The following is a 14,482-nucleotide window of genomic DNA, read 5'->3' on the forward strand; positions in this document are numbered from 1 at the left end:
AACCAACAACTAGCAGATGGGACAGTAGAGGGAAGCACTGGTCCATAGGAGGATGCTGTGGTGGTCATACTGAAGATGGCACCAGATGGGTCTAAGAAATATAGGATATGCTGGCAACAGAAAGGCAGTGTTTGACCTGCATCTGACACTGAATATCACTATGACTTTTAGGAACTTGGAACACTGAACGCATTTCTTACCGTGTCTCTATGGATGGTATCCACCAGCTGGAGATACTGCTTAAGGACCATTATCAAAATTGGAAGATGACACTTGGGTTAAAAATGCACCAGCAACTTTTCAACAGGTGTTGAAACCTCAGCAATGTGTTGTATGCTTTGCAGTTGTTGAAGAAAGGTGCAATAGCTACCAGAAAGATCGCGGGAGGCGCACATCGGCACGGCGCATCACGGACGGTAGTTGCCGCAAGTAGAGTCCCGTCCACCAGAGGGCACGCGAGAATTCGGCCGCGACCTCTGCCAGCGGAACAACAACAACAACAACAACTCAGGCAGCACGGGCCATGCCCGGTTAGTTCAGATCAGGCATGCGTATGAGACAGTTCCCAGTCTACTGTGAAGTGCTACGGAAAACGTGAACAGTGTCGCTACGCAAATGGCCACGAGTAGGGTCATTCTTTCGTGTGTTGCATCGTTGTTCCGGTTTCGCAGCTTATCCGCGGCATGGAGGATTTAGTGCGAGTTTTGGTTGAGCAGCAGATGGAGCTCATGGCAACCATGAAACAAGTGCTTCTGGCATTGCTCTCCACGCCGTCTGCTCCAGCGCTGTTCCCTCCTCCCTTTCCCCCGTATGACGAGACAGCGGATGATTGGGACACGTATGAACATCGCCTTTGGCAGCATTTCCAGGCATTTCATGTTGCCGATGCGGAGGTCTGTCGTGCTCTTTTCTTGTCTTGGATATCTCCCTCGCTGTATCAAGTTTTGCGGCAGCTAGCGCCATTGCAGGAAGCCTCGTCTTTGTCTTTTGACGCATTGTGTTCATTACTGTCTTCATATTATCGCTGCCGCATGCATGTTGTGGTGGCTAAGGTCGAGTTCTATCAATGCAAGAAGCAGCCCTATCAGTCTTACCGGATGTGGGCTGCTACCCTGCACGGTCTTAGTCGCAAGTGTCATTTTGTCATGGAGCAGTCGCGAGAGTCGTATGCCCACGTTATGGTGCGCGACATCATTGTTCGTTCGGCCCCTGATAGGGAGGTCCGGCAATGGGCCCTGCAGTTAGAAGACCCTTCCCTCGAGGAAGTCCTGTCCATTGCTCAATTGTATGAAGTCTCTCACGCCGCAGGTCAACAGTTGGAAGCGTGGTGCGACGTCGTGGCGGTTCAGGGTGGCGCGGCCGCGTCCACTGCATCCAGGCTGGCCGACGTGTGAGCGGTACAATCCGGCCGTTACGGCCACTCCCGCACAGCGGGTAAACAGAGTTCTGGCCGCCGGCCCCTGTTACCGTCCTGTGCGTCTTGCTATATACATCATGATCGGTCGGAGTGCCCCCAGCATTGGGCCATTTGTCGCAAATGTAATAAAAAAGGACACATTGCTAAAGTTTGACGCTCGGCCTCAAAAGAATCAAAGGAAGCAGTTACAGAGGACATGGACGTTGACATTCAGGAAGTTTCATCAGGCCAGGCTCCCAACGCATCGGCACACAAACTCTTTATAGAGGTGTCGGTTCGGTCGTGCCGAATACAACTGCAAGTAGATACGGGCACTGCAGTTTCTTGTTGAATGCACAAACTTACTCTGACCTTGGGTCGCCCCCATTGGCGCCAGTTTACCGGCGTCTACACGGTTCTGGTAAACAGGTCATTCCCCTACTGGGTCAATTCACTACCGACGTGACTTACAAATCAGTCACTCGGCCTATTACTTTTTTTGTTGTCAGTGATGCAAGCTCTGCTAACCCTTTTGGCTTGGAGACCTTTCAAGCTTTTGGTTTTTCTATCACTGACACCATACAGTTGGTCTCCAAAGACGTTCCCTATCAATCATTAGAATCTTTGAACTCTGACTTTCTGGATATCTTTGAGGAGGGCCTGGGGCATGTTTCAGACTTTGAAGCTCACTTAATGTTGAAGGCGTCGGCTCGCCCGTGTATTCAACGCGCAAGGCAGATCCCCTTGGCTCTCCGCCGTCAGGTAAAAGAAGAGCTAGACCGGCTGACAGTCCTAGGGGTCGTTCTTCCCATTTCTTCTAGTGAGTGGGCTTCGCCCCTTGTTATTGTCAGGAAACCCTCGGGAAAATTACATCTTTGTGGCGATTTCAAGGCCACCATTAATTCCCAATTGGTGGTGGACACCTATCCTTTGCCTCGTGCTGATGAATTGTTCTCTGCCGTGGCGGGAGGTCAATATTTTTCGAAAATCGATCTATCGGAGGCTTATCATCAGATACCTCTTGATGAGGACTCCAAGCGGCTGGCAGTTGTCAACACCCCGTTTGGCCTTTACCAATACCAGCGGTTGGCCTTCGGAATATCCAGTGCCCCGGCGATATTCCAGCATTATCTTGAGCACGTCACGTCGACAATCTCTTATATTGCTAGAGAAGGCCGAAATGCACGCTATAAGCTCACGCAGGATGGCGTGAGGTCTGAAATAGGATACGTAATGAATGCTATAAAGAAAAGTACGTAGCTTCTGGAATACTTAACTTTAATCCATCATTTGTATACATCGTTCTTGATGAGACATGCTTCATACGATAACTATCAGTTGCTATGGCGCCTTGCTAGGTCGTAGCCATTGACTTAGCTGAAGGCTATTCTAACTATCTTCTCTGCAAATAAACGAGGCTTCGTCAGTGTTGCATCGCTAGCTAAGTCGTCCGTACAACTGGGGCGAGTGCTAGTAAGTCTCTCGAGACCTGCCGTGTGGTGGCGCTCGGTCTGCGACCACTGACAGTGGCGACACGCGGGTCCGACATGTACTAATGGACCGCGGCCGATTTAAAGCTACCACCTAGCAAGTGTGGTGTCTGGCGGTGACACCACACAATCCCTCATTGTATTAATTACCTGGACGACATAATTGTCACGGGCCGCAGCACGAAGGAACACTTGCACAACCTTTGCACCCTCTTTCTCAAATTCAGGTCCGTTGGCTTGCGTTGCAACCTGCGTATGTCAAACTTCTTCCAACTGTCCATTGAGTATGTAGGCTACACAATATCTTGGCACAGCGTCCAGCCACTAGGAAGTTTGGTCCAAGGTATCGTCGACCTTGCACGGCCCGCTTTGCTGAAGGAGTTACAAGCTTTTTTAGGCAAGATTGCCTATTACCACCGGTTCATTCCCAGGGCTTCCACCATCGCCCGCCCCCTGTACTGCCTTCTGCGCAAGGATGTTCCTTTTGATTGGTCGCCTGCATGCGAGCGATCGTTCCCGCACAGGCCCATTACTCACAGGTGGAAAAAGAGGCTTTGGCCATTGTCTACGCTGTTACCAAGTTTCACCCTTTCTTGTATGGCATGAAGTTTCAGTTAATCACTGACCATAATCCATTAATATCGTTATTTGGCCCCGCCTCTCAGATTCCGGATAGGGCTGCCCACAGACTCCAGCGATGGGCGTTGTTCCTCTCTAAGTACCATTACGACATTCATTTTCGCCCTACCAGACGTCATGCCAATGCAGACGCTCTTTCCTGTCTTCCGGTGGGCCTTGATCCTAAGTTCGATCGAGAGGAGATTACGTGTTTTCATTAGGATGTGGCTTCCCGCCAAGCAGTTGATGGCTTCCCGATCACTAGTTCTAGAGTCGCCAGGGAAACGGCAGCTGACCCGGTTCTCCGGCAAGTAGTTTGCCTCATTCAGCAGGGGTGGTCATCCCGACTTCCAGGCCGGGCCTCGGACCCTCTTCGTAATTATTTTGTTCTATGAGACCACTTCTCTGTCTGGGAAGGAGTTCTCCTTCTGGCTACCGATGATACAGCTCCTCGCGTGGTTGTTCCTGCAAGTTTGCGAAGGGAAGTCCTCACGTTATTACATGAGGGGCACTGGGGTGTTTCCCGTACTAAAACCTTGGCTCGCAGACATGTGTACTGGCCCGGTACTGACAGAGAAATTGAGCACTTGGTGGCCGCCTGTTCCCAGTGTGTGAGCCAACAGGCATCTCCCAGGTCAGCGTTCTCTTCATGGCCGCCTGCAACCCAGGCATGGAAACGTGTGCACATCGATTTTGCGGGCCCGTTTCTCAATGGCTTTTGGCTCATTGTCATTGATGCTTATTCCCGATTTCCATATGTGGTTCGCTGTCCCTCAACCACTTCAGAAGTTGCAATCCAGGCACTAGCAAAAATCTTTTCTGCGGAAGGTCTGCCAGTCACCCTGGTCTTGGACAATGGACCTCAGTTTGTTTCGCAGACCTTCCAGGATTTTTGTAGGTGCTTCGGTATTCGGCACGTTTGCTCTCCCCCCTTTCATCCACAATCGAATGGGGAAGCCGAGCTCATCCTGCGCACATTTAAGACGCAGATGAAAAAGTATGTGCATGAATTTCCTGCGGAGGAGACGTTGACGTTTTTCCTGACGGCATACCGGACCACTCCAATGGGAGAACGCAGCCCCACAGAGCTCCTCCATGGGCGCCAACCTAGGACTCTGCTGCACCTCCTCCGGCCCGGTCCTCGCCAGTCTTTGCAAAACAGAGTACCCTGCTTTCCACCGGGTATGTCAGTCTGGGCACGTGGGTTTGGTCGCAATCCACGTTGGATACCGGCGGTGGTCCTGTGCCGAAATGGCTGCCGGCTCTATACCTTGCAGACAGGGGACCGGGAGGTACGTTGTCACCTAAATCGGCTACGTCCATGTTCGGGCACCCACCCTCCGACCCCTCGGGCCGGCACCTGTGTCAGTTTCTCCGGGGATGCTACCACCCCTCCCCCCTGCGATTCCGCCGCACTGCGATGGCTCTCAGCCTTGGCAGCCTCCAGTAGTTCCAGCACCGGCATTGCCATCATTAGCGATGCCCCAGCGCGAGCTGGCCCCCTTCACAGGCCCGGTTTCTCAGGAGGCTGGTTCACCTGTGGTTGTCCCTTCCCCATCGTCCCGGCCACTGGGTCTTGCCCCTCCCGAGGTGGACCAGGATCCGGAGTTTGACGGCTTGTCGCCCGTTCTGTCCCGGGCTCCGGTGGTGGGACAACGGGGGCCTCTTTGTGTGGGTCACTTCCAGCCGTATTCGAAGGTTCCGGCTCGAGGGTTGGCAGATCCCCTCGACTCCAGCCTTCCGATGGACGTGGAGGTCATCGCTCTTGCACGATGCTCCACCTTCCGACGCAGTGGATCACAGTGGCTTCACCCCCCGAAGGAGGAGGAGTGCAGTAGCCACCAGAAAGATCGCGGGAGGTGCACATCGGCACGGCGCGTCACGGACGGTAGTTGCCGCAAGTAGAGTCCCGTCCACCAGAGGGCATGCGAGAATTTGGCCGCGACCTCTGCCAGTGGAACAACAACAACAACTCAGGCAGCACGGGCCGTGCCCGGTTAGTTCACATTGGGCATGTGTATGAGACAGTTCCCGGTCTACTGGGAAGAGCGACGGAAAACGTGAACCGTGTTACTACAAAAGGCATAAAGTTTGAGTGGCAAAGGAATGCCAGGATGCATTCTAGAAACTGAAGAAGGTATTAACACCAAGTTCAGTGTTATCTTTTCCAGATTACGAGACAGAGTTTGTGCTTTTCATGTGATGCTTCAAATTAGGTTTTGAATCGAGTGTGGGTGGTAAAGAACATTCTGTAGCATATGCTGCCTGACAGTTGAATAGAGCAGAGAGGGATCTACTCTGTGACAAAAAAAGAAGTGATCAATTTGATATATGCAGTTACCTACTTTTGGTGTTATTTATCTAAGATGGTAACCAACCATACAGCTTTCAGTTGGTTGTTAGGGCTAAAGAACTCTTCTACTAACTCTATGACCGAAGGATTTCAAAGGTGAAGTTGTACATGAACATAGCAAGGTAATGGTACTACAAGTGGTGAGACTGGACAGTGGCATGCAGTGCAATGTGCTAGTGCTGACTGCAAACTGTATGAAACACAGCTGCAGTATATTGTGTGTGACGGCTGCAGAAGAGGTTAGGAGGGAAGCTTGTTGTGTGTTGGCTGGGCCAGTCCACCCAAGTGTAACATTACAGCAGCTGAGGCGGCTGCTTTACGTTCACTTACAATGGATCCTGATATTGTTATTTTACCTGCAGACAAGGGAAACGCCACCGTTTTGTTGAACAAGAATGATTACATTCAAAAGATGCAGTGTCTACTTTCTGATTTGGCGTATTGCAAAATTCGTGCTGACCCTACTAAGAGTGTTGAGAGAAAGACAAATAACCTCCTGAAGAAAAGTTCTTTGCCACAGGAGACTATCAAGAGTCTTAATTCTTACTGTGCTGTACCACCTAGATTATATGACCTCCCTAAGGTCCATAAAGAGGCTGTCCCGTTGAGGCCAATTGTTTCTAATGTTGGTGCTCCGACATATCGTGTAGTTAAACATCTTGCTAGTTTGTTGAACCCACTAGTTGGTAGGTGTGAACACCACATTAAGAACTCTGCAGATTTCTTACGTCGATTGCAGGGGTTGCGTTTGAATGACTGATATTTTAGTCAGTTTTGGTGTGGTTTCTTTTTTCACTTGCGTTCTCTCTCTGATTCACTGCAGCTAATTGAAGTTAAGTTTGATGTCGAGTTAACAAATTTGTTTCGACATGTGCTGACTTCCACTTACTTTTTATTCAATGGTCAATACTACGAACAGACTGATGGAGTTGCAATGGGAAGCCCGTTGTCACCTATTGTGGCCAATTTGTTTATGGAGGACTTTGAGGAACCTGCATTGGAGTCAGCGACCTTGAAACTTGCGTGTTTTTTCAGATAGGTAGATGATACTTTTGTTGTTTGGCCTCATGGTAGTGAGAATTTAAACTGGTTTTTGGAACATCTTAATTCAATCCACCCGAATATTCAGCTCACTATGGAGGTGGAAAAGAATGGACGCCTTCCCTTCCTTGATGTGTTAGTCAAAAGGAAGACTGATGGTACATTGACACATTCTGTTTATAGGAAGCCTACCCACATTGACTTGTATCTGCAAGCTGATAGTTGTCACCATCCAGCTCAGCATGAAGGAGTACTTCGCACCTTGGTTCACAGGGCCCACGTTATCTCAGACCCTGAAAGTTTGGCAGCTGAGCTATCACATCTTGAAGTCACCTTTCGTCAGAATGGTTATAGTGAGAGGCAGATCAAACATGCGATGCGCCATCAGCCTTCTGTGCAACGGGTGAGTGACGATAGCAACGAAGTGTCACCTAAGTCTACGGCCTTTTTGCCTTACGCAGGAAGAATTTCCAACAGGATTGGCCATATTTTGCGGAAATATGATGTGAAATCTGTTGTTTGACCACGTTCTAAGATTAAGGCCCTGTTGGCGTCCGTAAAAGATGATCTCGGTTAGCGTAAGGCTCGGGTCTATTGTAGTATTCCTTGCAGTTGTGGCATGTCATATATTGGTCAGACAATCAGGACTGTGGAAGACCGGTGTATTGAACATAAGTGTCACACACGCTTACAAGAGCTGAGCAAATCCGCTATTGCAGAACATTGCCTTGACACCGGTCATCCTATGGAATACAACAACATGGAGGTCCTGGCTTACACCTTCAGCTATTGGGATAGTGTTATTAAGGAATCTGTTGAAATCAGACTATCAAGCAACCTTAATAACAGAGATGGTGGATTTTGTTTAAATGCTGCTTGGAATCCGGCTCTGTCTCTCATCAAAAAACAGAGGGACAGAATTAGTGCTAGCTCACCTGTTGATTAATAGTAACTATCGATATTTCTGATGTTGGTTATCCTTGTTTGTGTTGACACTTGTTCTGTATGTGGTGTCTTCCTTGTTTCTCCTCTGTGAACCAAGGTATTAAATTTGCTTGCACATTTCTTCTTCCTTGCATTTGTGCCTTGAGAATGGCAGGGTGAGCTCCTGGCGAAATATTGGTGGTGTTCGCCGACATCACCCGGCAGCAAACCCATAAGTTATTTGAACATTCAATTCACCAGGAAAAGTTAAGATCTCACATTGTGTTGATAGAATACTTGTGTTATCTCATTGGTGCTGAAAACAATGAGTTTTGAATGTTATGTGTAACATATCATTGGTTAAGTATGTTTAATGCTTTTCAGAGTGTATTGTCATGGCTATGGAAACTTATTTGTTGCTGTAGGCAGTGGTCTGGCAGTGCATCCAGTTACTCATGAAGCAAGAATGGTCTTTAACAAGTGGTGTGCTGTCAAACATTTAAACTCATTGTGAAAATGCAACAGAAGAAAAAATAATGTGCATTTTTTAAAACATTCATATAAGTAGACATTATAAATTTGAATCGAGGGCATCAGTTATTTCCAAGTAAAACTGAAGAGGCAAGCCCGTTTACAATGATTTTTGGTATGCAATGTAAAATGTCCTTGGGTGGCCTGGAAGAGGCATTTTCAAAAGAACGAAATGAGAGGTTACAAATAGCTAGCTTCAGATTCAGAACTGCTAATTTCATAATCGAATTAGCCCCATTACTTGCTGATGACAGTTACGTGCCAGAGAGTAAGATGAGATATTTTGAAGCTATACCTGTTAACATTAAAATCTAGGTACAAGCTCTACCGAAAAATTATTCAAATTCCAGTCTACATGTATCACAGAAAAAAAAGAGCTACAGCTTCCTCAAAATGCAGTAAATGCTTACCAATCTGAGAGAAAGATACCAAAACTAGAGGCACGAATATTGATAAATAACATGACTCTTTTGGTTCTGTAAACTTTCCCAGTGTATTAATTGGTTGTATTTGTGTCAGGTCTCCAGCCGGAACATTTCTTCATCTGTACACAATGTTTCGGCTTTCCATCTGGCCACCATATTCACGTTAGTAGGCCGTCATACTATCTTGCCGGAACTGAAATTGAACGTGCCGTGGTGGCTCCTTTATATACCAACTATGGGTCCACTACACGTGTGGAAACATAACAGCCCTCTAGCGACTGGTACAACAGCGCACCAGTGGTGAAATGATAAATCAATATTAAACACTAATGACAGTTCTTGAAGACCGAGACAAAGACTGTTGTTTCTTAACATCAAAGAGAAAAGGGTTCCAACTTTTACCTTATCTCTGTTTATAATATTGTCAGATAGCCAGATGTCAGTGGCTTCTTTCACTACACAGTCCCAATACCATGACGCAGGGACAGCCGCTTGTGTCTCATCATACAACATTTTATGTCCTTCCATAAGACAATGTTCTGTCACTGCAGATTTTTCTGGCTGAAATAAATGTATATGACGATTATGTTCCACAAAACGATCCTGGACCATACGAATCATTTGTCCAATATAGATTTTCTTGCAATGGCAGGGAATCTTGTAGACTCTGGGCTTTCTCAAACCTAAATCATGCTTCACTGAGCCCAACTGGGCTGTGGTCTTAGCTGGCAGATGGAATACACTTTTAACATTAAATTTCTTTAAAATTGTGCCTATTTTTGAAGATATGCTCCCCACAAAAGGTAAGAATGCCACCGATTTGCTTGTATCTTCTGTTGGTTCCCACAAACGTCCAGTCTGTAGCGCATGGAAGATCTAATTGCCAGTATAACAATTCTGTTTGAACACAGCTTTTAGATGGTGCGGTTCCTGTGTAAAACTATCTGCATCTGAGATAGCGTAAGCTCTTTTACCAATTTACATAGAACCCCATTACATTGGTACGATGGATGACAACTAGATGCATGAAGATATCGGTCCGTATGCATGGGCTTATGATAAACACTATATCCCAATGTCCCATTGTCCCTCCTGTAGACCAAGACATCAAAAATGGAAGTTTTACATCCTTTATAACTTCCATCGTGAACTTGATATTGGGATGCAGGCAATTAAAATGATCTAGGAAATGATCTAGAGCATCCCTCCCATATAGCCATATCATAAACGTGTCATCAACATATGTCCAGAAGCAAGTCAATCCTTTTTCCAATACTGCCAGCATAGCATCATCCAGTTGTTTGGTTTTGTGATTGATCACAACATGTCGACAGGTGTCATCATTTGCCCTTAGAGTCTTTCGTGACAGCATACATGAATAAAACAATCTCAGTTTTCAAGCTGCATCGATTCAAATAAAATCCTTGAGCTCTCGATGACCATCTCTGCCATCGTTGTCAGGAGTTCAGTGACTGCGCGGACTACTACGGTTTCTCGATTATATAGGCATGATGACATCATCAGCAGCCAATCAGATAGACCCAATGTGGCATATGCATGTAAGTTGAGCTGGGCAGCTAGCAGAGCTATTGTGGCAGCACCGGTGATGTCAGGTGGCGCCAGGGGCAGGGGCCATGTTTGGAACTGCCGCTCCGGTGTCGCATATCTGTCTTTGCTTTCTATTGATGTCCAATGCCTGCCTGCATGCCATGATGAGTGTGTGCTCGTGGTCTCTGTTGGAATTATTGTTGTTTAAACGCATAATGGAGTCTCAATATGCAGATGCATGAGGCAATGCTTTTGTATTTTCGAACTGTATTTTATGTCCGTTTTCTAGGCAGTGCTCCGCTATGGCCGACTTGTCAAGCTCCCTTTATTTTATATGGCGCTTGTGCTCAGCACAACACTCTACAACCATGTGAATTGTTTGTCCCATATACATGCTGCTACATTCACAGGGTATACCATACATGTCGGACACTTGAAGAGCAATGTCATGTTTAACAGGGCGCAACATGTCTTGTACCTTGGGGCGGGGCAGAACACCGGTCTTAGCCCATGTTTCTGCAGCAGACATCCTAACTTACTGCTGGTTGCTTCACAGTGTGGCAGCAATGCAGTCCGTTTGGCCTCTTCTACTGATTTACCAGATGTCTTTTGTCGGCGGCCCTTGATAGCATTTGCGATGTCTCCTTTGCTGTATCCATTTTCCCTGAAAACACATTTGAAGTTCTGCAATTCAGATTGTAGGTGGTCGTCATCAGAGATAACCTTGGCTCTATGAACCAACGTGTTCAGGACCACTTGCTTGTGTACAGGGTGGCAGAACAATGTCTTATGGAAGGACATAAAATGTTGTATGATGAGACACAAGCGGTTGCCCCTGCGTCATGGTACTGGGACTGTGTAGTGAAAGAAGCCATTGAAATCGGGCTATCTGACGATAGTATAAACAAAGATAAGGGGTATCCTTTAAGTAAGAGTTGGAACCCTTTTCTCTTTGATGTTAAGAAACAACAGTCCTTGTCTCGGTCTTCAAAGTAGTGTTTGATATCGATTTATCTTTTCCATGAGCTTTCACTACTGCTGCGCTGTTGCACCTGTTGGTGGAGGGCGGTTATGTTCGCACACGTGTGGTGGACTCACGAGCAACCACTGCATGTTTGATTTCAGTTCTCGTGAGGTAGTGCCATGGCCTACTCACTTGAAAGTAGCAGCCAGATGGACCAACGAAATATTGTGTCCAGATGACGAGATGGAGACCAGATGTGAATGCAGAACTGTTGATACGTGGATAATTTCTTTACCCACATTAAGGGAAATGAGGAATTTGTATCATTTCAGATCTATAGTTTCATTGTCGTAGGTGGAAGATTTCAAGCAAAATTAGTTACTAACACTGTTTTTGAGTTGTAATAGCCAATATTTCATAGTTAATAGAAGTTTTATGGGTCCTGGTGTGTTTACTGAACATATATGTGATGTAGTTACTTCATAGATGGTTCTACAGTACCCTGGAGAAATTATTAGAAAAGATTTGGCGAGGCAGATTAAATCAACTTAGCAATAGGTGTCTCAGAACTGTACTGAATCCATCAGGGGCAATAAGTTTTTACAGAATCGCAGATGACAGTGACCACGAAATGGAGAGTACTTCTCATTCATAGAGTTCAGGGGTAGAACTGCAGCAATTCCAAATAAAATAATAATAGTGTTATTCACACTCTGTCATCTTGTGTGGCTCCCCATGAAGTAAGAGCATGAAGATTCTGGCATTTCTTGGCTTCCATTGCCCAGCTTGTTATTTCTTTCAGTTTTCAGCTTTCAACATATAGACGACTGTTTTATTGACCTAAGGATTTGATAAGAGCATGTTGTCAATGACCTGGCTAATATTGTCTCATTATTTCTCTTGAATGTTGCAGACACTTGCAGAATCTTTGACTGATATTGCAAATAATCGAAAGTCAGTGATGGAAGAGTATAGAGCACATTACAGAATAATTAACCCAAAGGCAATAACAATGGGGCAGTTGTATGGTTGCTTCGATCCTGTTTCTCATGAATGGTCAGATGGTAAGTTGTAGCACTAATAATGCTTCCATCATTCATATATTTTTTGTTTTACATCATGTTTTATCAGATTTCATGCATTTTTCATTATTTGTGTTATGAGATGGTGGATGGTTATTTTCATTTTTATGTTTATGAAATGTTCCTTGACTCATTTCAGGTGTGTTGGCTAATACTTTTCGAGAGTTTGCATCTGCAACAACACCTGACAGGAAATGGATCATGTTTGACGGCCCAGTTGATGCTGTGTGGATAGAGAACATGAATACTGTACTCGATGACAATAAGAAGTTGTGCCTTATGTCAGGTGAAATCATTCAGGTAAGAAAATAATAATAATAATAATAATAATAGTAATAGTAATAATACAGTAAAACTTCTGAATGGCAGACATCTGTGGGAAAAATGAAAATATCATCTTTAAAAGAGTGTCTGCTAATCAGAAAAGGACAAAAATACAGTATACAATACAATACACTACATTCAATGAACTATAGACAGAAATGTGCTGTATAAACAACATAGTAAAAATTTATATCCATTTACTAACATTACTACATTAACAAATCCCCGTAGCATAATATGTTATGGTATTAAATTTCTTTCATGCAATCTGGAAGGTTTGTTCGAGGTAATCATGTATGTTTTCTGAACCAGAGAGTAATTTATAACTGTCTTTTCAACTTGCATTTTAACTGCTGACATTAAACTTTGTCTCTCTTAATCACCCCCCCCCCCCTACTAAAAAGTAGTGTTTCAATTGTCTTGCCTCTTACACTCTCTGCTTACTTGAAAGTGGAGTGAAGTCCAGTTCAGTTACATCATCTACGTCTTCATTTTGTTTTCCATTCTCAACATTGTCAACACACCCGTCTTGATGAAACTGTTGTATGAGTTCACTTACACTAGTTGATGTACTTTCTGTAAGCAGTGCATTGTCGATATTGGCATACCCCTCAGATCCATCAGTTTTCTCTACTTCTCCCTTGACATTGTTTTCTCTGACACCATCGTCAATTACTGAAGCAAGATCATTAAAAATGAAGCTGACCTTCTGGAGACAGTTGGGGGTTGTATTTTAGGTATGTTACTTGTTGTAAGGCTGAAGAAATCCACTGGATGCATCCAGTACACTAATAAATTTTCCAAGTTCTCATCCAGATTCAACGTTGTCCATTTGAGACAAAATATGTCTCAACACTTGCTGCCTGAAAACGCTTTGAAACTTTGAATTATCCCCTGTTCCAGTGGTTGGCAATCTGAAGTTGAATTTGGGGGCAAAAAGATTATTTCACATTTTCTGGTGCAGCATCACAATTGGAAGTGGCATTATCCATAAACAAAATCTCTTTCCTTCTTTGTCTTTCCATTGTTCTATCAAATGCAAGCAACCATTTAGTCATTATTGCTCTTGTCACCTGAGATCATTTATTAGCATACCACTCCACGTTCAATTTACTCAAGTCAATGTCCTTAAAACATCTAGACTTCATGGTCTTACCAGTAATTAAAGGCTTTTTAAATTCACCTATCATATTAACACACAGTAGAATAGTGAGCTGCTGTTTTGAAATGTTGTGTCCTGAACAGTTTCACATTTCAGGGTCATAGTTTACTGGGAAGAGTTCTGAAGGAAAGATCAGTCTCGCCACAGTTGAAAATGTTGCTTTCTTCATAACCCTCGCAAATTCCTGTTACCCTTTTTTGCCCGTCTAACATGGTGTTTTCGTCCATTGAAATGGATTCACCAACTGTGGTTAGAAAAGACATGTTGTGTCTACTCCTAAAGTTTTCGAGCCAACCAGTAGAAGATTTAAAATCATTAAGCCCTAACTCTGTGGTGATTGCGAGTGCTTTCTCACGGATTAGTGGTCCACTAGCTGGTAAGTTATTGGTGTGAGCATCGCAGACCCACTCAGTTGTCAGATTGTCAACTTTTAGGTCTAGTATGTTGGGAAAAGGACATTTACTGGTAAGGTTATCAGTTTTCCAGTCCACGATTTCAGAATGACATTTTTGTTTCTTAAAATGTCACTGATCTGTTTTCCAACTGCAAACCTGCTGGCCATATCTAATACTAAGCTTTCCCTTTTTGTAGACATTGATTATCTTGACCTTTTCATTCATTGTT

The 14,482-nt window shown here is 45.0% G+C and overlaps 1 protein-coding gene across 1 annotated transcript in view; it reads left to right on the plus strand.

Moving 5' to 3' along the window:
• Positions 1–14,482, plus strand: part of LOC124776158 (dynein axonemal heavy chain 3) — a 1,197,897-nt gene that overhangs the window by 494,679 nt on the left and 688,736 nt on the right. The window contains exons 28-29 of the mRNA XM_047250998.1: positions 12,204–12,354; positions 12,512–12,672. Coding sequence (XP_047106954.1) covers positions 12,204–12,354; positions 12,512–12,672 — 312 coding nt within the window. The remainder of the gene's footprint in view (positions 1–12,203; positions 12,355–12,511; positions 12,673–14,482) is intronic.

The sequence above is a fragment of the Schistocerca piceifrons genome, chromosome 2 (genome assembly GCF_021461385.2).
Source record: "Schistocerca piceifrons isolate TAMUIC-IGC-003096 chromosome 2, iqSchPice1.1, whole genome shotgun sequence".
NCBI classification, from domain to species: Eukaryota; Metazoa; Arthropoda; class Insecta; order Orthoptera; family Acrididae; genus Schistocerca; species Schistocerca piceifrons.